At 41.2% G+C, this 27141-nt stretch overlaps 2 protein-coding genes across 7 annotated transcripts in view; one reads left to right on the top strand and one right to left on the bottom strand.

Moving 5' to 3' along the window:
* The first annotated feature begins 2951 nt into the window (after window positions 1-2951).
* MSH6 (mutS homolog 6) lies at window positions 2952-21826 on the top strand. Of its 4 annotated transcripts, XM_036334641.1 has the most exons (10): window positions 2953-3298; window positions 8826-9025; window positions 12576-12742; window positions 14926-17470; window positions 18866-19134; window positions 20300-20417; window positions 20642-20731; window positions 21076-21230; window positions 21332-21531; window positions 21654-21826. In XM_036334641.1, the coding sequence occupies exons 1-10, from the start codon at window positions 3054-3056 to the stop codon at window positions 21733-21735; spliced, it is 4071 nt and encodes a 1356-aa protein (XP_036190534.1). In that variant the 5' UTR covers window positions 2953-3053; the 3' UTR covers window positions 21736-21826. The 4 variants fall into 4 exon arrangements, with proteins under 4 accessions (XP_036190537.1, XP_036190534.1, XP_036190535.1 ...); XM_036334642.1 differs by lacking the exon at window positions 20642-20731; XM_036334643.1 differs by lacking the exons at window positions 2953-3298; window positions 8826-9025 and adding an exon at window positions 12122-12379.
* Window positions 21827-22715: 889 nt separating this feature from the next.
* Window positions 22716-27141, bottom strand: part of FBXO11 (F-box protein 11) — a 100932-nt gene continuing 96506 nt past the window's right edge. Inside the window, exons 19-23 of one of the 3 annotated variants that reach the window (XM_036334646.1) lie at window positions 25758-25868; window positions 24232-24339; window positions 23818-23926; window positions 23255-23353; window positions 22716-23140 (exon numbers count right to left, since the gene is read on the bottom strand). In XM_036334646.1, the coding sequence (XP_036190539.1) occupies window positions 23011-23140; window positions 23255-23353; window positions 23818-23926; window positions 24232-24339; window positions 25758-25868 (557 nt within the window). In that variant the 3' untranslated portion in view covers window positions 22716-23010. Of the gene's footprint in view, window positions 23354-23817; window positions 23927-24231; window positions 24340-25757; window positions 25869-27141 lie in introns of all 3 variants that reach the window. The other 2 variants (XM_036334645.1, XM_036334647.1) reach the window with 2 other exon arrangements.

Raw genomic sequence — 27141 nt, 5'->3', positions numbered from 1 at the left:
GTAAATATCTGATATGCAGAATGGTCTTAGGCGACCCCTGTGAAAGAGTCGTTTGACCGCCAAAGGGGTCATGACCCACAGGTTGAGAACCGCTGGGATAGAGTGTTGGCCTATGGACTGAAGGGTCCCAGGTTCGATTCTAGTCAAGGGCACATGCCTGGCTTGCAGGCTCGATCCCCAGTAAGGGATGTGTAGGAGGCAGCCAATCCATGATTCTCTCTCATCATTGATGTTTCTCTCTTCCACCCTCCTTTCCTTTCTGAAATCGATAAAAATATATTAAAAAAATAAATTAAATACATTAAAATTAAAAAAAAATCAATGGAAAAAATTTCCTCAGGCAAGGATTAAAAAAAAAGAAACAATAGGCACAAAATGCAATCACTTGTGTTAAACTCCACTTTAGCAAACCAAGGCTTACTACTTAACAACCTAATTGCAATTTCAGCCTTCCCCAGGAATGTGATCTTAACAAAGCAGTCTGAAATTGCCTGGTTAGTAGAATGACGTGATCCTCCTAATAGACCGATTGTCCCCCAAAGAAGATGAATAATCCTTCTTCATTTATGACATCCTTTTCCCCATTCCCTCGCTGTTAAAAACCTTTCCCTTTCTGTAGTCCTCTGGAGCTTTGTACTTGCTAGATGGATGCTGCCCAATTTAGGAATCCTCCTATCTAATAATGAGTGAATATGCAAATTGACCATCACACTGTCACAAAGATGATGGTGCCCACAGTGGAGGCGGGGTTTCCATAACACAAGATGGCTGCACCCACAGCAGAGGCCCAGTTCCCGTAATGAGCCTTAATGAGCCATCAGCAGGGACCTGAGGCTGTGTGGTGCCGGGCCGGTGCAGAGGACCTGAGACTGCGCCCCCACTCCAGCACCAGGCCATGCCCCGCACCCGGGGGGGTTTGACAGGGGACCTGAGGCCACACCCCCCGTCAGACAGGGCTTGACAGGGGACCTCAAGGTGCGCCCCCGGCCCCGGTGCTGGGCCAGGGGACCTCAGGCTGCTCCCCCCCGCCTGGGGGACCTGAGGCTGTGCCCCCTGCCCAGTGGGCTTGACAGGAGATCTCAGGCCACGCCCCTCGCCCTGGCGCCAGGGGACCTGAGGCTGCACTGGGGGACCTGAAGCTGCGCCCGGGGACCTGAGTCTGTGCCCCCCCACCCTGCGGGGCTTGATGGGGGCCATGAGGCTGTGCCTCCCCAACCCAGCAGGGCTTGACAGGGGACCTGAGGCTGTGCCCCCTGCCCAACGGGGCTTGACAAGGGTGGGGCCAGCCGGGTCTGGATCTCGCCCAATAGGGTGGGGCTGGTTGGGTCTGGGTCTCGCACGATTTCAAGGTACACAGGGGTGGGAGGGGACTTGACTCTGGGTCCCACAGCATGCCCCAGACTCTGACAGGAGGAAGATTTGCATATACATTTTACTAATTTGCTTTCATCTCTGACACTTCTATTATAAAGGGCAAGTAGCAATATTAAAATATTTCCTCTAATCCCTTTTTAATGTGCACGGATTTCGTGCACTGTACTACTAGTCATTCAATAAAGCAAATGAAATCTTTAAAATTTACTGGGCTGAATTTTTAATATATTTTTTCCATCACCACTTATCCCTCCCATACCCTTTTCCACCTCCACCCGTTCCCCTCACCCTCTCCCTCATCACCACACTACTTGGTTTAATTTTTAACAATATTTATCTCATTTAGTGTGGATCAGCATGTTTTGCTGCAGAAAGGTTTGATTTCAGGGTGTTGCCCCATCTCTCTGTGGGTGTCACATATCTATCCATGGAGGGGAGAGTACCTCTCAAATGTATGTGAAACAAACCTGATTTTATTATTTGCTTAGCAAAAAAACCAAACAAACAAAATAACGTGTGGCAGAACACAGCTTCCCCTAACAAAGCAAAGAGCTGACTTTACATAGGTTTTTATCAAAATACAGCTGTTGCTGATTGCGTTTCCCTGAATTCTGGGTTCCATAGTTATTAACTTACAACTTGGGATTGTCAGTCTTCTAATTTCTTTCTCGAATTTGGAGGTTAGGAACTTTTTATTCACGCCCTGTTACTTTTCTAAAGCCTGAGAAAAATCTTGCCTTCTGAGACACACATGGCCCAAAAGGTTCCGATAAAGGTCTGTGGACCTGAAGTACTAGTATTTACCTCCTAGGTTGAGAGGATTATGTTCCCAGAAGAAAGCTAGTTGGTAGGTTTTATCATAAACACGTAAAGGACCTGCTACTTGGGATTCATTTAACAAATATTTACCAAGTGCCTACTATGTGCAAAGCTTTGAGAATACAACGTGAACAGGTTTGATCTACTGCTGACCAAAGTCTGAGTCTTATTTTCCGGTTCCAAGCGCAGGATTTTTCAATTCGGCGCTGGTTGGAAGGCATTTCCCTGCAAGGGTCTCTTTCCGCGGCCCTTCGGTTTGCGCCCAGGACCTCAGCCGCTCTCGCCATCAGGCGGTGAGAACACTAGGCACACGCGAGCCAGCCTCCAGCCTCCAGCCTCCAGCCTCCAGCCTCCAGCCTCCAGCCTCCAGCCTCCAGCCTCCAGCCCGCAGCCCGCAGCCCGCAGCCCGCAGCCCGCAGCCCCCGCGACCATCGCTCCCCTGGCGGAGAGGAAAGGCTTCTCGCGACCCGTAGCCCTGCTAATGGCGAGGTGTTCCAGTCCAGACCAGCCCCCCGCGTCTGCGCGCCAGGCTCAAGGCCGTTCCCACCTCGGGGGCTGGAGCGGGGATGGGGTCGGAGGTCAGGGGGTGGGGGTTGGGAGGGGACACATGGGTAACGGCGCACAGCGCAGCGCGCCGGCCCCGCCCCTCCCCACGTCGCCTGGAGGGGGCGAGGCCGGCGCGTCACCGTGACGCCCCCCGCGCACAGCGAGGCGCCCGCCGATTGGCTGCCGAGGCCCGAGTTCCTCCAGCGCAGCGCGCGCCTCCCCCCAGATTTCCCGCCAGCAGGCGCCGCGCGGTGGATGCGGTCCCTCTGGTCGCTCGCTCCGACGAGAGCAGTTGGGCCTCGCCGTCTGTCGCCATGTCGCGACAGAGCACGCTGTACAGCTTCTTCCCCAAGTCTCCCGCGGGGCTGAGTAATGCCGGCAAGGCCCCGGTCAAGGCCTCAGGTGAAGGCGGCGCCGCCGCTGCCGCCGGGGCCTCCCCTTCCCCCAGCGAGGAGGTGGCCCGGAGCGAGGTCGGGCCTGGGCGCTCCGCGTCGCCGTCCGAGGCGAGGAACCTCAACGGAGGGCTGCGGAGGTCGACAACTCCTGCGGTTTCCTCCAGGTAGCGGGGTGGGGTTGGGGCCGAAGGTGGGGGCTCGGCGGCGAGACCACGGCGCTCAGGGAAGGGAGGCTCGCTCTGGGGGCCTGGGGAGAGTGCGGCCAGGCCCTGGGCTCGGAGGAGGTGGGGCTGCACGCTGGGCTCGAAAGTCTGTCGGGGCTGTTTGTAGCCTTGGGGGTGTAGATGGTAAACAAGGTCGGAGGAAATGGGCTGCAGGAGGAAGGCGGGGGAGGGGAGACGCGCCGAGTTGGAAGAGGTTGGGGGTCTGGGTGGAGAGGCATGGCTAGCTGCTCGGGATGCGGGGAGAATGGAGAGATGGGAACACCGGGGGTGAGTCGGAGAGAGGGAGGGGCTCTGCATGTTCCTTTTCGGGGTGCATACCCCGTACGAGGCAGGGGGTGGTGCCCGCCCGGGGCCAGGGAGGCGTGACGGGGGCAAAGGAGTGCCTGCGGGAGGGGGAACGAGCATTCTGCAGGGTGTGCGTGCGCGGCGTCCAGCGAGTGGGGGCCGGGAGGAGGCTTCCCCTTCAAAGCTGGGACAGTGAGTGGGGCTCCAGTAGACCTTCGGGGCACTCAGCCTGACGTTGGGATAGGAGGCTCCGACGCCAAGACGCTCTGGGGGCGATGGGCCCGCGGCCTGGTGGTTGAGTGTGTGTGTTGTGCGGCAGTTCGGCGTCGGGCGGCCCTCCAGCCGAGCGCGCCGGGGGTGTGTCACTCCGCACAACCGGGGCCTGATTGGTCCCCGCGAGGACTGCGAGGTGTAGGGACGGGACGGGACGGGACGGGACGGGGTTGGGGGAGCTGAAAGTGCTGGGATCCGCTGGGTTATCCCCTAGGTAGGTGGCGTGTACACCAAAACAAGTGAGAAATGGGGAATCTGTTAATGAGAAAGATATTTTTAATCCTCACCTGAGGATATTTTGTAATTGTTTTACAGAGAGAGTGAAAGGGAGGGAGAGAAACATCAGTGTGAGAAAGACACACGCCGGCTGGTTGCCTCCTGCCCGCACCCTAACCAGGGCGGGAGCGAATCTGCAACCCAGGTACCTGCCTGAGACCGGGAATCAAACCCTTGACCTTTGGGTGCGCAGGCAGCTGTCTGACCACTGAATAACACTGGCGAGGGTGAGAATCTTTTTTTTAAGATTTTTTTTTAAATTGATTTCAGAGAGGAAGGGAAAGGGAGAGATAGAAACATCAATGATGTGAGAGAATCATTGATAGGCTGCCTTCTGCCCGCCCCCGGATAGAGCCCACAACCCGGACATGTGCCCTGACTGGGAATTGAACTGTGACCTCCTGGTTCATAGGTTGATGCTCAACCACTGGACCACACTGGCCGGGCTAATTTTTATTAATTTAATTTTCCCCCCATCACTATTTATCTCTCCTGTACTACCTCCTCCACCTCCACCCACCCGAGAATCTGTTTTGATACATGGGATGTATGTGTCGAGTTGAAGAAAATATAATTTTATAAAATAGTGCAGTATTTGTTGACGGTTCCATGGGAGGATGGGATACCGTAATTTTTTTGGAGTTGAGTGAGTCCGTACGTACTTGATCTGGCCCTGGGTAGCCATGCACCAACGGGATTGTGGGGAAGCCTGCCTGGAAGTGTCCTGTTTTCTGGGCAGTTCAGTGCTATTCCAGGGTTTGGCTGCCCTTTTGTCAGAGTAGAGGGTGATATTTTGAAAAGCTCACATTTACTGTATCCCAAGTGTTTTAGGCATAAAGTGTAATGGTAGCTATTTGAAAGTGTGAAGAAACAGAGGTTCAGGGGATATAAAGTGTCAACATAAATATTCAAACCTGTAGATAATTTTTGTGAGTTTATTTAAGCCAAACTATCCACAATTGCCAGGAAGCAAAATCTCAACTGATTGAGATAATGCTCCAGAGAAGGACAATTTTGCACCTTATTTTATACATTGCAATTAAGAAAAGCATGTGGGTTACATGAAATCCATTGGTGAAAAATTAGGGAGATGGGAGAAACCCAAGTGGGGAAACCTCTGGGATTGGGTAAAAAGCAAAATGACAGACACCTACTTCTTTTACATAGGTGGGTATAGAATATTTAACAGTCAACAATTAACTCAAGCCTGGCCGGTGTTGCTCAGTGGTTGAGCGTGGACCATGTAACAAGAGGTCGTTGGTTAGATTCCCAATGGATTTTGGGCTCCATCCCAGGCAGGGAATGTGCAAAAGGCAGCCAATCGATGATCATGTTTTTCTCATTGATGTTTCTTTTTTTTTTTTTTTAATATATTTTATTGATTTTTTACAGAGAGGAAGGAAGAGAGAGATAGAGAGTTAGAAACATCAATGGGAGAGAAACATCGATCAGCCGCCTCCTGCACATCTCCCACTGGGGATGTGCCCGCAACCGAGGTACATGCCCTTGACCGGAATCGAACCCGGGACCTCTCAGTCCGCAGGCCGACGCTCTATCCACTGAGCCAAACCGGTTTCGGCCTCATTGATGTTTCTATGTCTCCCTCTCCCTGCCTTTCTCTCTAAAATCAATAAACATATTAAAAAACACACAAACAGTTAACTCAATAACAATGGGGATTTGTGGTCTCTGCAGAGCGGTGCCTGTGCTTTGATTGGTCTGGAAAAAGAAAATTACTTTGACATTCCAAAGATACGTTATTGTAGATAAAAAAAACAAACACCCCACAATAGACGACTCAGTTAAGCTATTGACCTTTATCAGGGAAGATACTGACCTAGGACATGGCTATCCACCATAAACTGCTTTTAGTTAAAAAATTTTAATTTCAGACCATCCTTTGTGATTACTTGAGATCTCTGAGTTTGCAAGACTGCCACACAGGCCTTCCCTGAGGTTAGCATGTGGTCCCTTTTCCTCCATCAAAGAACTCCAAGATCTGAGAGTTGATCAGTGGTTCTGAGTAGTTGATTTGAAATGTCTTAAGTTTTTGATGTTCTACAGCTTTTTCCATAGTCCAAGTGTAATTATAGTGTTGCCCTCATTTAAGCAACTCTTTTGAAAGTTTATATAGTTGTGTGAAGAGTAGCAGGATGTGCCTCCTCAGAATATGCGTCTTTAGCATAAAAATTATTTTGATCTGATTATTTTTGAGAAATAGACATAAGAGAAGCTAGAAGTTACTCATCTGTACAGGAAATTTACATTTATAAAGGCAATCTCCATTTGTAAGGATATTTCCCTCTGTGTACCAGTAAGAAGGATGACTAAATTACAAGAAGCTGTTACTGGAGAAGGCACCAACTTAAATCTGCATAACAACCTTACCCTTGTTAACTGTTCTTTTCCTGGTAACTTTCCTTAATTAACTGCCTCACAATCTTTCTTTTGTCTTTAACTGCAGGTGATATTTAAGGTGGTGACTTGGGCTGTCCCTGGGAGTTACTGAGTTTTCCTTAGTATCTCCCATGAATACAGGAGGTCTGCATGTTAATAGTCTTTTGTTTACCTTTCTTTTGTTAATCTTTTATTACAGACGGTTTCAGCCAAGAATTCAGAAGGGTAGAAGGGACAAATATTTTTTCCTTCTCTACATATGCATCCTTATTAACAGACAATTTACTTGAACATGAATAGATTCTTCCTGCATCCATGTTAAACAGACACATTTATTGTATGGTTGTGCTTTGTGTATTGTGTAGGGAGCATATGCTATTTTTTCTTAAAATTATAGGAAAGTTTATTTAGAAAGTTATAGAGATAGTAGAAGTGAGCCAGCTGGGCTGCATAGGCAGAAGAAGGGCCCTTGGAACTTAGAGAAAGGCAAGGTAACACACCTGGGGGGACAGAGAGGGGAAAGGGAAAGTTAGAAGAGGGAGAGTGAGCCTATTTGTTTTTTGAGGTCTGACCTCAAATGTTAGTAAGGACGTCAGGAGACCTTTAAAAGCATAAACAATGTAAAAGCATAGCATTATTTACACTTGACCTCCTACTATGGAGACCATTTCCACAGTATTTAAGAAAGATGGGCATTTGATACTAGATTTTTAAAAAAATGGTTCTTTAAATATTGATTATAGAGAGAGAGGGGGAAAACACTGATTTGTTGTTCTGCTTATTTATGCAATCATTGATTGATTGTAGTATGTGCTCTGACTGGGGATGCAACCCAGAACCTTGGTGTATTGGGATGATGCTTTAACCAACTGAGCTACGTGGCCAGGGCAGCTTGTGGTTTTCTGATACTAGGGTGATAGGCTTTATGGTTAAGTGGCTTTCTGCCTAAGTTAAGGGAAAGCCTTGCTTGACTGTGGGGAGGCTTGTAAACAAACCATTCCTTACAGTGATGCACAGTGATAAGGGTCTTTGTCTCTTGTTAATTAATAGATATGTTAGTAAGGAAGAAGCTATGATAAGAACTTTGAATTGTACAGACAGAGCTTCCTGTTTGAAGATGACCCATGTGGTTAGCTTGGTGGCAATATTTATAAACTATAGGTAGCTATAGATTTCTATAAATTGAAAAAAGACTATATGTATTTATAAAAGCCTTTGAGACAAGTACTAGCTGAAGTTATGCTCTGGTTTCTTTGCCTACATATTTTGAAGAAAGGAACACATTAATTTCATGATTGGGTCTGAATAAGGTGGCCTCAATTGACTAATGATCACTTTCTAAAATGTCTAAAATGTTAAAAAAATAAAATAAAATGTCTAAAATATTGTTTGTAATGTACTTATTCTAGTAGTTATTCAGTGAAAACCTTTTAGCAGGGTTTAGTATTTGAGCAGGGTTTACCAGCTTTGTGGCCTCTACATCACTGAGGGGCTCTTCTATAGTCTGTTAGCTAGATTCTTCTCTCCCCTTACTCTTCTCCCTTTCGCAGGAAGTTTTCAGGGCTAAATCAGTTTTTGTGAAGATTGAATCTATTTTGCTTCTGTAGGCATCTGCATTCTATATTTTGGGCACTTATCTGTTGACTTTTTCCCCATAAAACTAGATTTTTAATAGCAGGTGGGCAGTAGTGTGCTAGGTAGCTTTTGTAGTGTTTGGAATATAAAGGAGCTTAACTAAAGAGCACAAGCAAAGTCTAATGAGGTAATAGTTAATATAATTAGCAAATTACATAGTGGGCATGTTTGGTATTTTATTAATAAATACGGTGGCCACTTCCTGACATATACCATATTAGACTCTAGGTATGATTTGTAATTTGGAGAACAATATGTACATTGAGTCTATACCTTTTTCTTGCCATCAACATTCTACCAAAGATTCTGAGAAAGTTTCTCATCTTAATACCAGATTTCATTATACTTGTGTTTGGCTTATGTCTTATGTATTTGCTTATTGTTTAAGCAGGTGATATTTGCTTATCGTTTAAAAAAATAACTTGAAAATTTGATTTTGAAAAATCATTAAGTCTAGAATTTCTATGCTTGAATGTTAATGCCAGAAGACTTCAGAGGAGTTTTAGCAATACCTTCCTTAGAATTGTTTATTCATAGGTAATTCCCTTTAATGAAACTTAACCAAATATTAACCAAGTTATGTATTTCCTTTTGGCAACAGTTCTTGTGACTTCTCACCAGGTGATTTGGTTTGGGCCAAGATGGAGGGTTATCCCTGGTGGCCTTGCTTGGTTTACAACCACCCTTTTGATGGAACATTCATCCGTGAGAAAGGGAAGTCTGCCCGAGTTCATGTACAGTTTTTTGATGACAGCCCAACAAGGGGATGGGTTAGCAGAAGGCTATTGAAGCCATATACAGGTAAGAGTCACTTTGAAGAGTGAGAGTGTATGTGTGTGTGTTTGTGTGTGTGTATGTAAGTATGAAGATGACAGAGCCCATACATGTGAAGTGTCAGCATCTCTCATACAGTGAAGTTAAGTGTATTTTATTTCAATGAATTGTAAGAGTGGTGGGGCAAAGGTTTTAGTATGGGAAAAGGATTAAGATGCATCTGCTCTTCAACTAGTTGGTGTGTGGAGTGGAATATTTGTGTCCTTTAAGTGACTTATAGCAATATCATTCCCCCTCCCCCCCTTTTAAATATATTTTTATTGATTTCAGAGAGGGAGAGAGACATCAATGATGAGAATTTTGATGGGCTGCTTCCTGCACGCCCCCTACTGCCCTGACTGAGGATAGAACTGTGGCCTCCTGGTTCATAGGTCAACACTCAACCACTGAGCCACACTGGCTGGGCATATCATGCCCTTAAAGGAAAGATGATATCATAATTGGATCTTATGATTTGGACCAAAATATCAAATTCAGACATGAAAAGAGTAAATTAAACAGTATGCTCATCTTAAAGGATGAAAAAGAAAGGCAATGCAATCAGGATACATAGCATATAGGTCAGCCGTGGGCAAACTACTACGGCCCACGGGCCGGATCCGCCCGTTTGAAATGAATAAAACTAAAAAAAAAAAAAAGACCGTACCCTTTTATGTAATGATGTTTACTTTGAATTTATATTAGTTCACACAAACACTCCATCCATGCAACGGCATTCTCTAGGACAAATGGAGATGTATGCTTACCTGGCCTTCAAAATCCTCACATATGCCCTGGCCGGGTAGCTCAGTTGGTTAGACCATGGTCCTGATACACCAAAGTTGCTGGTTTGATCCCCGGTCAGGGCACATGCAAGAAATAACCAATGAATGCATGTATAATTGGAACAACAAATCAATGTCTGTCTGTCTGTCTGTCTGTCTCTCTCTCTTCTTCTTCCCCTTCCCCACTTCTCCCCCCCTCCCTCCCTCCCTTCCCTTCCTCTTTCTGTCTCAATTAAAAAAAAAAAGGTTAGAAAAAAGTCCTCACCAGTGAGCACATATGAGTTCACTTTCATATCAAACTTCTGGAACTTGAACTTTCTCTTCTCAGGTCCAGCCATATTTCACAGATACCAGCAGACTACAAGTGTGTAGCTTCACTTGGGTTAGTTTTGTGCACCCTGTTAAATCTCTTGAATTATATAGCGCATGCATAGTAGGATTGCATAACACAGTGACTGTACACTCAAGCATGAACAAGTCTTTATCCTCAGAATTTCCAAGCTAGGACTTTTTTTTAGAGAGGGAGAGAGAGATAGAGAAACATCGATATGAGAGAGACATTGATCAGTTGCCTTGCCCATGCCCCAAGCGGGGCTTGAACCTGCAACCTGGGTATGCATCCCAACTGGGAATCGAACCCACCTTTGGTGTACAGAATGATACTCCAACCAACTGAATCATACTGGCTGGGGCCAGCCTAGGACATTTTTGAACTCATTGTTTTGGAATCAGAAGAGACAAGAAGATTAAATAAGGCCCAACAATTTGGGCAGCTTGTTAATTGCAAGACCATACCTTCCCTAACCAAGGACACTTGAGAGCAAATGGTTGGTTTGTACCCTCCTTCCTAACCAGGAAATACATAGCTTAAGTCACCCTGGCCTGGGAAAATAGAAAACAGAGACTCAAGGCCATTTGTGTCAGCTAAACCCAAGGACAGATGAAGTTGGGGAACAAAACCCCCATTAAAGCCAGAGAGACCTAAGATATAAGTAAAACAGGCCAAACAATGATCCAAAACACCCCAATATACTCATTTTGATGCATCAGCATATTAAAAATGCATCTGGAAAGCTGATGAATAGTCTACTGAAACTCTTCCCTAAGATTCTTGCCTGCAGGGAAAAAAAAAAGGATAAAAAGCCTTCAGGACAAAGAATCGATGTGGACTCATACAAGAGCACACCTGTGGCCCTTCCCAGGCATGAACTTTTTATTTCTAAGGGTCCCTGTGAGACTCGTAGCCAGAGGAGCAGTGGGCAGCGGCAGCTTGACTTGAGGCTCACCCCCTGATCCTGTCTTCAAGACCTTCTTTTCTCTGACTACTTCCCAGTGAGCTAAAGCAGGAAATTTAGTCTGTTCCACTAATGTGCTGTACCATCTCGGTCAACCAAAGTAATTTCTTAAAAAAACATTTTTTAAAATTGACTTTTAGAGAAAGGAAGGGAGAGAGAAAGAAACATTAGTGTCAGAGAGAAACATCAATCAGTTGCCTCCCGTATGCACCCCAACAAAGGTTCGAACCTGAAACCTGGGTATGTGCCCTGACTTGGAATCAAGCCTGCCATCTTTTGGTGTATGGGAGACGCTCCAACCAACTGAGCCACAGTGGCCAGGGCCAAAGTAATTTATTTCTGATACTGTTTACTCATAAAATGAGTGAGTTGGACCCTATGTTGAATGAGGTCTTTTTCCAGGAGTAATTTTGAAATTCTAAACACAGCTTTGGCAAATGAATTTAGATAGGTGAGGGGTGAATACAACTTTGGGGAAAGTTCAGAGCCTCTTTCCAAATGAATTAGATTGTTGCAGTTTGTAGCTTTAGTTCAGCTTTTTAGAGAAATGGGAAACCAGCTTTATTTTAGGCAGCCCATAAAAGTTGCTAAGTCCATGAAAATTTAGGATGTCCTATTAGTTTTAGTATACAGAAAGAAGGAAATAATGTGAAGCTTGGATCTCTTAAATTTAGATTCAGGTTTGTTTTTAAATTACAGTTATTAGTTATATTTGGGCAGAAGGAAACAGACATTCCTAGTTAGGACTCCTGGAAAAGAACTAAGTAATTTGTACCGTTAGACTAGTGATCTTCTGCATTTAACCTTTTTGCTCAGTGAATATTACAGCTTTAAAAAAAAAAAGTTTTTAATGATTTCAGAGAGGAAGGGAGAGGGAGAGATGGAAACATCAATGATGAGAATCACTTATAGGCTGCCTCCTGCATGCCCCCACACTGGGGACCAAGCTTGCAACCCGGGCATGTGCCCTGATCGGGAATTGAACCGTGACCTGCTGGTTCATAGGTCGACGCTCAACCAGAGCCATGCTGGCCAGGCGGGGTAAACTTATTTTTAATATCATAGCTTCATTTAACAGACAGTGTGTGTAGTCTTTGCGTTCCTGAAGTAATTTTTTTTAAAAAGGGTCTCAAAACAAACCCCTTTACATCTCATGGCTCACTTGAAGAGTTATACCTTACCTGTTTGTTTAGGCTATAGTCCCAGGTCATTAGAAGAGACTACGTGGTCCTGGGTGATACAAGTGCAAGAAAGTAAAATAGGTAATTGCAGTTTCATTGGTAGTTTTGCCCTGAAGATAACTTCCTTGTGGGCTTTATTGATCTAGCTATATTAATAAAAATAATGGCATAGTAGAAGTTATACTTGATTGTTGTTATTTTTGTTCATTTGGGCAGGTGTTGTAGGTTGAACCAACTATCTAGCCAACAATTCTTATTTATAAATATATATTTTTAGGTTCAAAATCAAAGGAAGCCCAGAAAGGAGGTCATTTTTACAGTGCAAAGCCTGAAATACTCAGAGCAATGCAACGTGCAGATGAAGCCTTGACTAAAGATAAGATTAAGAGGCTTGAATTGGCAGTGTGTGATGAGCCCTCAGAACCAGAGGAGGAAGAAATGGAGGTGAGACATTGCAAACAGTTATTTCTGCTAGGAGAATGATGGAAAGGGGTGGCATATTAAAGTGATATTCTCTTGCTTTACATTTGCATATACTTTAGTACTCATGCACACATACATCTATGCTTCCCTGGATTGTAGGGTAAGTTAGATTACATAGTCTCTGCAGCCCAGCACCCCATTATATTAGTGTCCTCAAGCCTCTGGAAGACACATGCTACAAGAGGTGGCAATAAGTAGAGAGCTAGGGCTGGTAAGGAGGTAGTGATAAAATTGGTCATGTTGTCTGATAGCGAGCTTAGGAAATTCATTAAATCATTTACATGCTTTAATACTTTTTGTTGTATTTTGGATTAATAAGGATAGAGGTTGAGTAACCTTGAAGTACAACCTTGGTTTCAAATGTTTTTTGTTTTTGTTTTTTTGTTTTTTTAAATATATTTTATTGATTTTTCACAGAGAGGAAGGGAGAGAGATAGAGAGTTAGAAACATCGATGAGAGAGAAACATCGATCAGCTGCCTCCTGCACATCTCCAACTGGGGATGTGCCCGCAACCAAGGCACATGCCCTTGACCGGAATCGAACCTGGGACCCCTCAGTCCGCAGGCCGACGCTCCATCCACTGAGCCAAACCGGTTTCGGCGGTTTCAAATGTTAATGGTCATTATTTGATGGAATTAAATCCAGTTAAGAAAATGAACAAGTAATTTGTTCATTTAAAACAAATAACTTGTCCATTTAAAACATTTTCTAATTTAGTAAATTAATGAGGTATGTGTTTAAAAAAGATGCATCTGTAAGCTTTTTGTTTTATTCTGTTTTATAGATGAGGGAATATGTGAGTTAACATAATGAGTATTTTAAGAGAAATGAAAGAAAAGTTTTTAATTTTAATTTTGAGGTTGAGACCAGGGGGTCATAACATTAATCAGGTTTAGAACTGGATGGATAGTAACTACAGAGATCACATAGCCTTATGCATGTGATAGAGATTCACAAGTAGATGTGCTTTGCCTAAGAAGATACTTTTGGTTTGTGGAAGATCAAGGGGCCTAGAATTAGTGTAGATTACTTACTGCTTTATTATACTAAAGAATAAAGAGGCCCAGTTGGTTGGAGTGTCGTCCTGTACATCAAAAGGTTGTGAGTTTAATTCTCAGTTGGTACATACGTAGGTGGTGGGTTTTTTTTTCTTCTTTAAATATATTTTTATTAATTTCACAGAGGAACAGAGAGGGAGAGAGAGAGAAGCAACAATGATGAGAATCATTAATTGGCTGTCTGTCTCCTGCACACCCCCTACTGGGGATTGAGCCCACTACCTGGGCTTGTGCCCTGACTGGGTATTGAATCGTGACCTGGTTCATAGGTTGATGGTCAATCACTGAGCAACACCGGCCGGCTAGGTTGTAGGTTTGATTCCCGGTCGGGGTGTGTAAGGGAGGCTAATTGCTAAATGTTTCTCTCCCCCTTACTCTCTGTGAACATATCCTTTGGTGTGGATTGAAAAAAAAAGTATACAAAACAATAAACAAACATCTTAATGTTTATCTGTTGAAGAGGAAATCCTGGAAGATAAACAGAGGGAGACTTAAAGATTTTATTTCTACAGCTGTGACTAATGAATACATCATTTATGGGCATTTGTGATATATATGGTCATGTTTCATCACTATTGTATAGGGTAGAACTGTAATGACAGAATTGCTTAATCTTGTAGTGTGATACTTGTTTTAATGTTAGGTGAAACAAATTCCTTAAAGAGAATTGTTTCTCATTTTTGAAGGTTAGTTTTTGTGGAGAGCGGCCACAGCATTTGGACAGGTTCAAGCCTCAGACTGATGAGAGGGCGTGGTCCTCTTGTGGCAAAGCCACATATAAGTCCCAGCTTGTAGGGCAAAGCCCTCCCAGCACAATTAAAGATTCGGCTTAATAGGCTGTGTCACTGTTTCCTCATCCAGGCGCAGTGGTCCACCTGACCCCAACTATATTCTCTTGTCTGTTTTCTTTAATCCTTCACTGCCCCCCCCCCCCCCCCCCCCCCGTTCACCACTGGCTGTGCTGGATGCAGTTCATTGGCACCCGGCTTTGCCACAAGTTTTTCTCTTGGTATGTGAGAGGTATTCACAGCAGTACTGTACTTTTCCAAATTTTGTTTTTACATGCTCTTTCCTTGCCTGCCAGGTAGGTGCAACTTATACATCAGATAAGAATGAAGAAGATAATGAAATTGAGAGTGAAGAGGAAGTGCGGCCTAAGGTGCAAGGATCTAGGCGAAGTAGCCGCCAAATTAAAAAACGGAGAGTCATATCAGACTCTGAGAGTGACAACGGTGGCTCTGATGTGGAATTCAAGCCAGATGCTAAGGAGGAAGGAAGCAGTGATGAAATAAGCAGTGGAGTGGGGGATAGTGACAGTGAAGGCCTGCATAGCTTTGTCAAAGTTACTCCAAAGCGGAAGAGAATGGTGACTGGAAACGGCTCTCTTAAAAGGAAAAGTTCAAGGAAGGAAATGCCCCCCGTCAGTAAACGAGCAACTGGCATTTCCTCAGAAACCAGGAGTACTCTGTGTGCTTTCTCTGCCCCTCAAAATTCTGAATCCCTAGCCCACATTAGTGGAAGATGTGATGATAATAGTCGCCCAGCTGTCTGGTATCATGAAACTTTAGAATGGCTCAAGGAGGAAAAGAGAAGAGATGTGCACAGGAGGCGACCCGATCATCCAGATTTTGATGCATCTACACTCTATGTGCCTGAGGATTTCCTTAATTCCTGTACTCCTGGGATGAAGAAGTGGTGGCAGATTAAGTCTCAGAACTTTGATCTTGTTATATTTTATAAGGTGGGGAAGTTCTATGAGCTGTACCACATGGATGCTCTTATTGGAGTCAGTGAACTAGGGCTGGTATTCATGAAAGGCAACTGGGCCCATTCTGGTTTCCCTGAAATTGCATTTGGCCGATACTCAGATTCTCTGGTTCAGAAGGGCTATAAAGTAGCACGGGTGGAACAGACTGAGACCCCAGAAATGATGGAGGCAAGATGCCGAAAGATGGCACATATATCTAAGCATGATAGAGTGGTGAGGAGGGAGATTTGTAGGATCATTACTAAGGGTACACAGACGTACAGTGTGCTGGAAGGTGACCCCTCTGAGAACTACAGTAAGTATCTTCTTAGCCTTAAAGAAAAAGAGGAAGATACTTCTGGCCACACTCGAGTATATGGTGTATGCTTTGTTGATGCCTCACTGGGAAAGTTTTTCATAGGTCAGTTTTCAGATGATCGCCATTGCTCAAGGTTTAGGACTCTCGTGGCACATTATCCTCCAGTACAAGTATTGTTTGAGAGAGGAAATCTCTCAACAGAAACCAAGATGATCCTGAAGGGTTCATTATCCTCTTCTCTTCAGGAAGGTCTGATACCAGGCTCCCAGTTTTGGGATGCAGCCAAAACTTTGAGAACTCTTCTTGAAGAAGGATATTTTAAAGAAAAGTTAAATGAGGACAGTGGGGTGGTATTACCCCACGTGCTTAAAGGTATGACTTCAGAGTCTGATTCTATTGGGTTGACACCAGGAGAGAAGAGTGAATTGGCCCTCTCTGCTCTAGGTGGTTGTGTCTTCTACCTCAAAAAATGCCTTATCGATCAGGAGCTTTTATCAATGGCTAATTTTGAAGAATATATTCCCTTGGATTCTGACATGGTCAGTGTTATAAGACCTGGTGCTGTTTTTTCTAAAGTCAATCAACGAATGGTGCTAGATTCTGTGACATTAAACAACTTGGAGATTTTTCTGAATGGAACAAACGGTTCTACTGAAGGTACCCTACTAGAGAAGATTGATACTTGCCATACTCCTTTTGGTAAGCGGCTCCTAAAGCAGTGGCTGTGTGCCCCACTGTGTAACCCTTTTGCTATCAATGATCGTTTAGATGCTATCGAAGACCTAATGTTTGTGCCTGACAAAATCACTGAGGTTGTAGATCTTTTAAAGAAGCTTCCAGACCTTGAGAGGCTATTGAGTAAAATTCATAATGTTGGGTCTCCGTTGAAGAGCCAGAACCACCCAGATAGCAGGGCTATAATGTATGAAGAAACTACATACAGTAAAAAAAAGATTATTGATTTCCTTTCTGCTCTGGAAGGATTCAAAGTAATATGTAAAATTATAGGGATTATGGAAGAAGTCATAGATGACTTTAAGTCTAAAATTCTTAAGCAGGTCATTACTCTGCGGACAAAAAATCCTGAAGGTCATTTTCCTGATTTAACTGTAGAACTGAATCGATGGGATACAGCCTTTGACCATGAAAAGGCTAGAAAGACTGGAGTGATTACTCCCAAAGTAGGATTTGACTCTGATTATGACCAAGCTCTTGCTGACATAAAAGAAAATGAGCAGAGCCTCTTGGAATACTTGGAGAAACAGCGCAGTCGAATTGGCTGTAGAACCATAGTGTATTGGGGAATTGGTCGGAACCGTTACCAGTTGGAAATTCCAGAGAATTTCACCACCCGTAATTTGCCAGAAGAATATGAGTTGAAATCCACCAAGAAGGGCTGTAAACGATACTGGACCAAAACTATTGAGAAGAAGTTGGCTAATTTGATAAATGCGGAAGAACGGAGAGACGTATCATTGAAGGACTGCATGCGACGACTATTCTATAACTTTGATAAAAATTACAAGAATTGGCAGGCTGCTGTAGAATGCATCGCAGTGTTGGGTAAGATTTTCAACAAGCTTCTAAGGCTCTGGTTAGTAAAGTTCTGTGTTCCAATTGTGCATTAAAATTTAAGTCCATTGGAGAGTCCCCATTGATGCATATCCCTAAAACAAGGTTATATATACTTTGACAAGTATAAAATATACTTGCTTTTTCACTAGGCTCAATGAGTAGGTTGGCCATAGTCATGTAAGTTGTTCACTGGAAACTTATTAGTAGCCTTCTGGCCGTCAGCCTTAAAAAGATTTTTTTTGTGTGTGTTAATCTTCATCTGAGGATATTTTCCCACTGATTTTGAGAGAGAATGAGAGGGAGGGAGGAAGAAAAACGGATTTGAGAGGGAGACACATTGATTGGTTGGCTTCCACACATGCCCTGACGGAATTGAACCCAGGCCATTCTGGTGCATGGAATAATGCGCTAACCCTTGAGCCCCACTGGCCAGGTTTGAGACAATTTCCATCGGTTTTCATGAATACCGTTTTTAATCTATTTTTTGTTGCATTAATTTAAAACTATCCCTTAACGCATCACTTAATTTTTTTCATGACTTGCATTTTCTGTTTTTCAGTGAATCTTGACATGCCTTTTCAAAAGATTTTATTCTTTCCTTTTTCTTAGAAATTGTAGGAAAGTGACAATTTGGGCTAAGAGCCCTGATTTATGTATTTGTAATTTTATAATAGCTTCATAAATTTTTCTTTGTATTTCATGGCCAACTTATTTGGAGCCCTACTGTTTAGGGGTGTTTTTTGTGTGTTTAAAAAATATAGCTACCAGTTTACCTAAATTTGTAGCATAATTGTGATCTGAACCCAACTGTCAGAAATAGAATAGTATATTTTTGTATTGTGTGTGCCACATTTTTTTCCTTAAGCCAATACAGTTTCAAACAGTTTGGTGGGTATATTGAAATCCTTCCTTTCCCTGGCGTGTGTGGTTCAGCTGGTTGCAGTGTTGTCCTGTGCACTGAAGGATCATGGGTGGGAGGCAACCTATTAATGTTTCTCTTTCTCTCCTCCCTTCCTCTCTCTCAAATCAACTAAAAGAAAAATCCCCTCTCAGTACAGGTGTTCAAAATTGGTGAATTTTCTTATAATTGTACCTATGTCAGAATGTTCTGTTTCTCCCCAAAAGTGATAATTTAGCTTCAGAATTATAAAGTCCATATGAAGCCACATACTATAACAGATTAACACTCAGGAACAGTTAATGAAAGCATGGTATTGTGCTGTTACTGATAATGATGTCACTACTGTTTGTCTAAACTCAAAGTAAGTAGAACATAGCACCCCCACTGAAAAATCATTTTTGGAAGACATTTTATAGAAGTTGGGTTTTGATTATCAAGAAACCTCAAAAGTGATGAACCTCACTCTGACTCTTTCTTTACAGATGTCTTATTGTGCCTGGCTAACTATAGTCGAGGGGGTGATGGTCCTATGTGTCGTCCAGTAGTTCTATTACCAAAAGAAGACACTCCTGTCTTCTTAGACCTTAAAGGGTCCCGTCATCCCTGCATTACGAAGACTTTTTTTGGAGATGACTTTATTCCTAATGACATTCTAATAGGCTCTGAGGAGAAAGAGGAAGAAAATGGCAAAGCTTCTTGTGTGCTTGTTACTGGACCTAACATGGGAGGCAAGTCTACACTCATGAGACAGGTAAACTGACTTGAGGTTTTGCTACAGAAAGTTATTTATAACAGTTTAAGAATGAATGTATTAACATATTTAGGCCATCCTTTTCCAAATACCACATGAATTACATAGGACTCAATCAGTGACTTAAAGGGAAACTCATTGTGCTATATAAAATTGAGAATTGTCTTTTTCTCATGAACCAGATATCTATCTGCCTCATGTTAAGGGAAGAATACATTAAAAAGGCAAGGAAGATTATAGGTCATGGTTTCTTTATAAGATTTTTGATTTGAATTAATAGATGCATATAATGAATGAAAATTATGCAAACGTTTCAGGCAAGCCCTTCAATTAGACTAATTTATAGGAATTCTTACAAAAGAACCATGATAGACTTAGACAGAAAACCAAATAAAATTTGTGACCTAGTAACTGTTGGGAACTGCTTTTAGGGAAGACAAATATATTTTTGTCTTTACACCAGGGATTGGCCTATGTGATAATTTACATTTTTAATAGCTTGTAGAAAAAATGTGTGTGACAAAAACATTGAGCCCTTGACAGAAATGTTTGCTGACCCTCCTGCTCTCCTGTACTATATTATACTACGTTCACCAGATTTGCTAACTAGAGAGACATACAGTGTAGTATAGTGGTTTTCAACCTTAAAAAAAGTGAACATTAATTTGCATGTCGTCCTTGTATAAGGACCATGCTAATCTATTTTCAATTTTAGTATCTGTTGCCAAAGCACTTTTATTTTTAATTTAAAAAAATCAAATCACTTACAGAGTTGAACAAAAATGTACAGGGAGGATTCCATCCTCTGAAATGAATTCATTTGGTTTGGAATTGGTTCTAGGCATTGGTAGTTTAAAGATCGTATAGCCAGAGTTGAGAATCAACTAGTGTTGTGGGTTAATATACAAGCTCTGAGATTTTAAAGTCAGTCAGGCCCCTAAGCCATTTTTTGCCTTCTAAGCCTCACTTTTCCTACTTAGGATTTTGAAAATTTTTCTTTTTTTATAGTGTTTGACTCTTCCTACATGATGTTTCTTAGCAAAGATTGTTTAGCTTGGCTTACTGTCTTTTGTGTATCAATAGAGATATATTTCTCTGTATGTCTGTTTATCTTATGATATTATTTAAACCAGTTATAAAATATCTTTTCCTCCTTCATTCACAGGCTGGCCTATTAGCTGTAATTGCCCAGATGGGTTGTTACGTACCTGCTGAAGTGTGTAGGCTTACACCAATTGATAGAGTGTTTACTAGACTTGGTGCCTCAGACAGAATAATGTCAGGTGAGGTTTTTTTATTTTTCTGTGTAAGGCTTGTTATTTATTTTTCTGGTGTTATGTGAAGCAGAATGCTTTCAGGCTATTCAATTAGTAAATTACTCCTAAGTAATTTCTTGAAATTTAACTGGACAGCTCACGATACATTCGAGTAATATGAATTTAAAAGATGAATTTACTGTTGCAGTAGGATTCTTAAAATGATCACCCATTTGTTTTTCCCCCCCAAGGTGAAAGTACATTTTTTGTTGAATTGAGTGAAACTGCCAGTATACTTAAACATGCAACAGCACATTCTCTGGTGCTGGTGGATGAATTAGGTAAGACATTAAAATTTCCATCTGAAGGCTATCTTTAAAACAAATTTTTAAAAACAGTATTAACGGACTCACTTTGTACCATAGACCCACAACTGGAGATGAGATAATGTGAAAAGTCTGATTATTAAATTTCTTAATCCTATTCAAATTTAGTTGTGATAATACGGGGATAATGAGACTAAGGAGAATTAACAGGAAGTTTCTGAAGATCTGTGATACTTGAGCAGTGCCACCCCAAGGGCTAAGAGACCTATTTGGCCTACATACAGAAAACTTTCAACTGATGTATCCTGATTTTTTTTTTTTGCATTACTTTGTAATTTATGCTTATTTTACTTTCACAGGAAGAGGCACTGCAACATTTGATGGAACAGCAATAGCAAGTGCAGTTGTTAAAGAACTTGCTGAGAATATAAAGTGTCGTACATTGTTTTCTACCCACTATCATTCATTAGTTGAAGATTATTCTCAAAATGTTGCAGTGCGCTTAGGACACATGGTATGTGCAAACTGCTTTTTCAGAAGTTGATTAGGTTTCTGAGAGAATCAAATTGGATAATTCCATTGCTAGCATGTGAATGTAATATTTCTCATTTTTAGGCATGCATGGTAGAAAATGAATGTGAAGATCCCAGTCAAGAGACTATTACCTTCCTTTATAAATTCATTAAGGGAGCTTGTCCTAAAAGCTATGGCTTTAATGCAGCAAGGCTTGCTAATCTTCCAGAAGAGGTTATTCAAAAGGGACATAGAAAAGCAAGAGAATTTGAGAAGACGACTCATTCATTAAGATTATTTCGGTAATTATAATTGGATATAATTTTGCCATGCAACTGACCTTATTAAAAAAATAAAGAGGGATGGATTGATGCAGTGTGGAAAATGTGAACTAAACCCTCTCCCCCCTCTTTTTAATTTTAAGGGAAGTTTGCCTGGCTAGTGAAAGGTCGACTCTAGATGCTGAAGCTGTCCATAAGTTGCTGACTTTGATTGAGGAATTATAGACTACAACAGAAGTTTTGAGTTGGCTTTTTTGACAAAGGTGGTAAATTCAGACAACATTATGATCTAATAAACTTTATTTTTTAAAAATGACCATTTTTCCATTTTCTTTCTAGGAAATTAAACCCTTTTAATTCTTACCTACCTTCTACATAATGGTTATTGAATACTTCACAATATATTAAGTCTAGATGTTATGGTACATGCATACACTTTCAGGCTGTTTATACCCACTGTCACCAATACACATAAATGGGGGAGGGAAGCTATGAAACTGTATAGGGCTGTATATATACTTGTCTCAGCTTAATGCAGGAAATTGTTTTAATTTCCAGCAGTTTGTCTAAACTGTTCAAAAAAAAAAAAAAACAAACAAAAACTATGAACAGAGTTCAAATACAGGACTGTTTTGAAGAGACTTTCTAAAGTGTACTTTAAAACATAGTAGTTTTTACCTTTCACAAAACTGAGTTACAAGAATACTTTTGTTTTACAGTGCATCCCTTCCTAGGAAGTCTCATTAAAACACTCACTTTTCTAAGGGTGATTTTGAATGCTGCACAGGGAAGGGAAGGAAATAATAGTCTTAACTTTTCTTAAAGGATACCAGAAACATTGCTGGATATAATTTAAGATTAGTGTTTTCTCTTTCATAGAAAGAACGTACATACTGGGACATGAGTACAGTTACAGCAAGTCTAGGTGTGCTAACAAAACAGGGCACATTCAAGTACAATAAGATTTTGCTTGAAATTAAAAAACAAACTACATGAGATTAAAGCATTAAAATCATATTTCTCAATCTGAATACATGTTAAAAAAAATCAAAAGTAACGCAGAAGTGCTAGCTCACATTTTTTACCATATTACAAAAAGCAATTGGTACCCATGTCCATAAAGGCAGCAACAAAGCTGCTTGTCTATTGATGAGAGTACTACTGCAAATTGGACTGCATTCAATGCTAGTTGTAAAAACACCAGCTTTTTTTCAGAAGTTGGTATCTGTACAAAATTGCAGCTTTTTTTTTTTTTTTTCTTTCACTTCTGTCCCTTCAAATGTCTTTACACAGTAATGCTAAAACACCCAGCTTTGAGATCCTGAGTCAATATATTGCCACTTTCTTTTTGGTAGCTTGAGCTTCATAGTGTCAACTGACCTCATGTATCCATTTTTAATACAGTCTCTTCCTGTAGCATGGGCAAATACTAAATCTTCTTCCAAAAATGTTTTAAGTTATGATGTTAGAATGGCAGAACTTTTTCTTTAGGGAAGGAATTCAGTTGTGCTGCAATGTATTAGATTCTATAGGTGGAGCAGAGTCATATAGTGTATCTGTATCATGTGTAGGCTCACCAGCTAATGTACAAGGATTAGACAGTGTTCCAGCACCACAGTCACAGAAAAACCTAAAGCAAAATGAAAACCCAAAAATTAGGAAGGAGGATAATTGGGTAATAGAATAGGCAAGAAGGGGGAGGAGGGGATAATTGGGTGATAAAACAGGCAAGTATGCTACATACCTATCATGTCTAATAAATTCTACATCATGTCCCTGATGGCACTTCTTAATGCAGTTCACACATATGGCATTTCGATCTGTGGTGTTACAAGTGTGACATCTAAAAAGTAAAAACATTTTTCTTAAAACATGTTAATCAAAATAACTGTATTTTGTTTGTATATATTACCCTATGAGCTTTGGCTTACAAAAAAGGACTAAACATTTTTGTGGCTCTAGCCAACAATTCTGTAGAGACTAAAGTGGATTAAATGGATTGTCCTGTCTTCTGAGGAAAACAATTACAGAAAGGCCATTGAAACTTGCCTATTAAGCACTACTGAATTATTTTAGGGAGAGGAATTAACACCCACTCCACACTTAAATAACTTGTGCTTTTTCTGATATTTATGGTCTCAAACAGGATCCTCTAATAGATTGATCATAGAACTCAATGTGGACAATTAAGTTATATTGTTTTTCCACTGGTAAATACCCAATTTACTCTGTCTTTACTCACACATGTAAGGGTGGGTGGGTGGGGGGATCATCTTTTCTGGACTAACAAATAATTTAGAAATATACCTGTAGAAGTCATGCATGGGATAGCTGGTATAACTTGATATTTTATATAAACACTGGCCTCTACTAACAGCCTTTTCTATGGCATCTTGATTGTTCATTATTTTGTTATCTGTAATAAAAGAAAAAAACAAGTAAAACTCTAGAGGACAAAGATTTAAGATAAAAATATAGATTACAGGATTATTCTAATAAGTCAAAAGAGGTTAATGAAGTAAGCTAAGAAAAATAAGACTTTCCTTGTATAAGATATTCCAACTAGAATAAGTCAAAACTTTTCTTTGAAAATAGTTCTTGAGCTGTTGTAACTTTGTAGAGTGACAGAAGGAATTAAGTTATCAAAGAACAGTGGCTTTTGAATACTGTCTTCATGGCATAGTTCATGTATTTATAAGCAGAATGTAGACTCCAACATACCTTTCATTGTCACATTAACACCAGATGCTAAAAATAAGCCTCCAAACCGGTTGTTAAAAATCTGATTGCCTTCTAATGTTGCAGTTGCATGATTTGTAATTTCAATACCTGAAGTAAAATTTAAACAGCAGATGTATTACTTTATCTAGTTTCTTAAAAGAAACTGAACTCTTAACGGGAATAAAGTGCAAATGTTTATTTGAATCACCGACAGTAACATTTTCCACTGTTAATAATGGCATTAACGACTTACTACTTTTAATATTTTAAAATTTCTTTGCAAACCAAGAGAACAGTACCTAGAAATATGATTAGGTAGCAGCTGGTTTATATGCTGAAAAGGAACTAGATGGTTATTTGGAGTATTAAAAGTAACTGTCTGCACTAGCAAAAAGTTGAAATATATATGAACTAGAGGCCCAGTGCATGAATTCATGTACCAGTGGGGTCCTTTGGCCTGGCCTGTGGGATCAGGCTGAAACCGGCTCTTGGACATCCCCCAAGGGGTCCTGGATTGTGAGAGGATGCAGGCCAGGCCGAGGGACCCCACTGGTGCACGATTGGGGCCCGGGAGGGATGCGGGAGGTTGGCCAGCCAGGGAGGGACCACAGGAGGGCTCCAGGGCATGTCCGGCCCATCTTGCTCAGTCCCGATCTGCTGGACCCAAGCAGCAAGCTAACCTACCAGTAAGTCCGAACATCTGCTCCCTGGTGGTCAGTGCAAGTCATAGCAACTGGTCAACCAGTCAACTGTCTGCCCCCCGGTGATCAGTGCACATCATAGCAAGCAGTTGAATGGCCTTAGCATATCATTAGCATGTTACTCTGGTTAAATGGACAACTGGACACTTAAACACATTGCGTACCGCATAGAAATCTCTAAGACTATGCCAGGGACTGCACGTTATTTAAATCATCATAATGCACTTTAGGTGTTGTTTTTCAATAATTATAACATTTTTATTTACAAAAACAAAGTTCCTAGTACTTTTTTAACATATGGTACTGTGTAAAACATTTTCCTCTATGAAGAGGGACCAAACAAAATTTACATAAGTATCTAGATTCGCTTTTTCCATGGGCGTGAAAAACGAGAACACTCGTGAGCGGTCCTTAACAGATGGCGCGCGAAACACGAGAAAACAGTGGTACGAAATGTGTTAACATATTAGGCTTTTACTATATAGGATGATACTTGGGTTTAATTTACCAAGATGTAAAAAAAATGTGTGAGGCCAGAGGGCTAGAATTTTTCTGTATTCCTAATAGTAGTACAAAGCCTGCATTTATTTTATCCCAATTAATGTTTCATAATTACTGAACAGCAAAGAGCAGTATTTCTTACAGGTTTGTGGAAGAATCCAGAACTTGGATTAGGTACTCTCATTGTTAACAGATAGGCATTCTGCCACTTTGGCAGCACACTTGGCACACCTTTAGTTATTAAGCAAAAGATAATATACTAAAAACCAACCATTTTTAATGTATAGAAAAAAAAAGCTACAGTTAACAGAAGAAAATACAAACCTGCAGCAAATCCATCAAATATTCTGTTTTTCCGTAAGACGGGATGGCTATTAGTGCTGATGAGAACACCTGCTTGAGCATTCCTGAAAATATCATTTTCTTCAAGGAGACCTATAATAAAATATTTTCTCAGATTAAAGCTAATGCATATAATAAATTTTACTAGCCTTTTTGGTGGCATTTAGGTTTTGTTTTTTTTTAAGTTTCTTATTTAACTGCATTGTAAAATTCACAGGATTTTTCAGCCAAAAAGAAAGTTCATTAGTAATTCAGCATTTAAGGTAAGGTTTAGCCAAAAATTGCAGGTAAACATTCTAACTAATAAACTTCAAATTCCATGGTTGCAGGGACCATGTCTAGTTTACTCACCACTGCATCCCCTGGCACATAGATGATTTTCACTGAATACTGCTGAATTACAATTAATTCCTTTGAAATATTTTTAGAACTTCTGTACCCTCAAAACTTTCAGTTCAAGTTCTGATTCTTTCTGGCCATTATTACTATGATTCTTTGATCAATTTCCTTTACTCCAGTCTCAGCTGCTGCTGTATTTTCCCAGGTTCCTACAACTCTTATCATGTCCCTTCTCTGCTTAAAAAAACTTTCATAATAAAGTATTAAGTTAACTTGCCATTAAAAGCTTTTGAAAATATTCCCCCGCCTCCCAAACTACTTGTCTCATTTACCTATGCTCTGAATATTTTAATCCTTAATACCTTTGGTTTATATTATTTCCTCTTCTGGAATGTCCTGTACTCTATTCTTGCTAATGTCACTTCCTCTGGGAAATTTTCAGTTTCCTTTAATCAAATTTATTATTAATTCTCTTGACAGTTTAACAATTACTAAGAGTCAGCCAGGAATCAGACTTCAGGTCTTCAAATATTGACTCCACTACTTAACTAGCTCTGAGTGGGCAAATAACTTCCTTCTCATGGTCTCAGTTTCCTTATATTTAAAATGGGCACAATATCACCTACCACATACAATTATTATAAGGATTAAATTAATATATATAAAAGTACATTGCACTAAATAAGTATTAGCTAGTATTGCTCCTATAAAACCTACTTATGTACAGTGAATACAGTTAGTTGTGAACTAATGTTTCTCTGCTCCCTAAAGATATGAAACATGGTCTTATTTTTATAGATATCTGACCCACCTGGTATTGACCCCTAAATTCCCTTTCCCCTGAAAATAGTGTTCCAAGTTCCTGTCTCTATTCTTACACATGTCCACTAACCTCCTCAATTGCTATTGCATTGCTAAGATCTTGTCCAAACTCCATACTGCATATACAAAAGCCTTTTATGACTTGGGTCCTGCCCCCTCTCTCCAGCCTTAACTTCCAGTACCTCTTGTCTTACTAAAGAGACCA

The sequence above is a fragment of the Myotis myotis genome, unplaced genomic scaffold, assembly GCF_014108235.1.
Source record: "Myotis myotis isolate mMyoMyo1 unplaced genomic scaffold, mMyoMyo1.p scaffold_m19_p_14, whole genome shotgun sequence".
Taxonomy (NCBI): Eukaryota; Metazoa; Chordata; class Mammalia; order Chiroptera; family Vespertilionidae; genus Myotis; species Myotis myotis.
The sequence above is the reverse complement of the archived record's forward strand: the minus strand, read 5'-3'. Positions and strand labels throughout refer to the sequence as shown.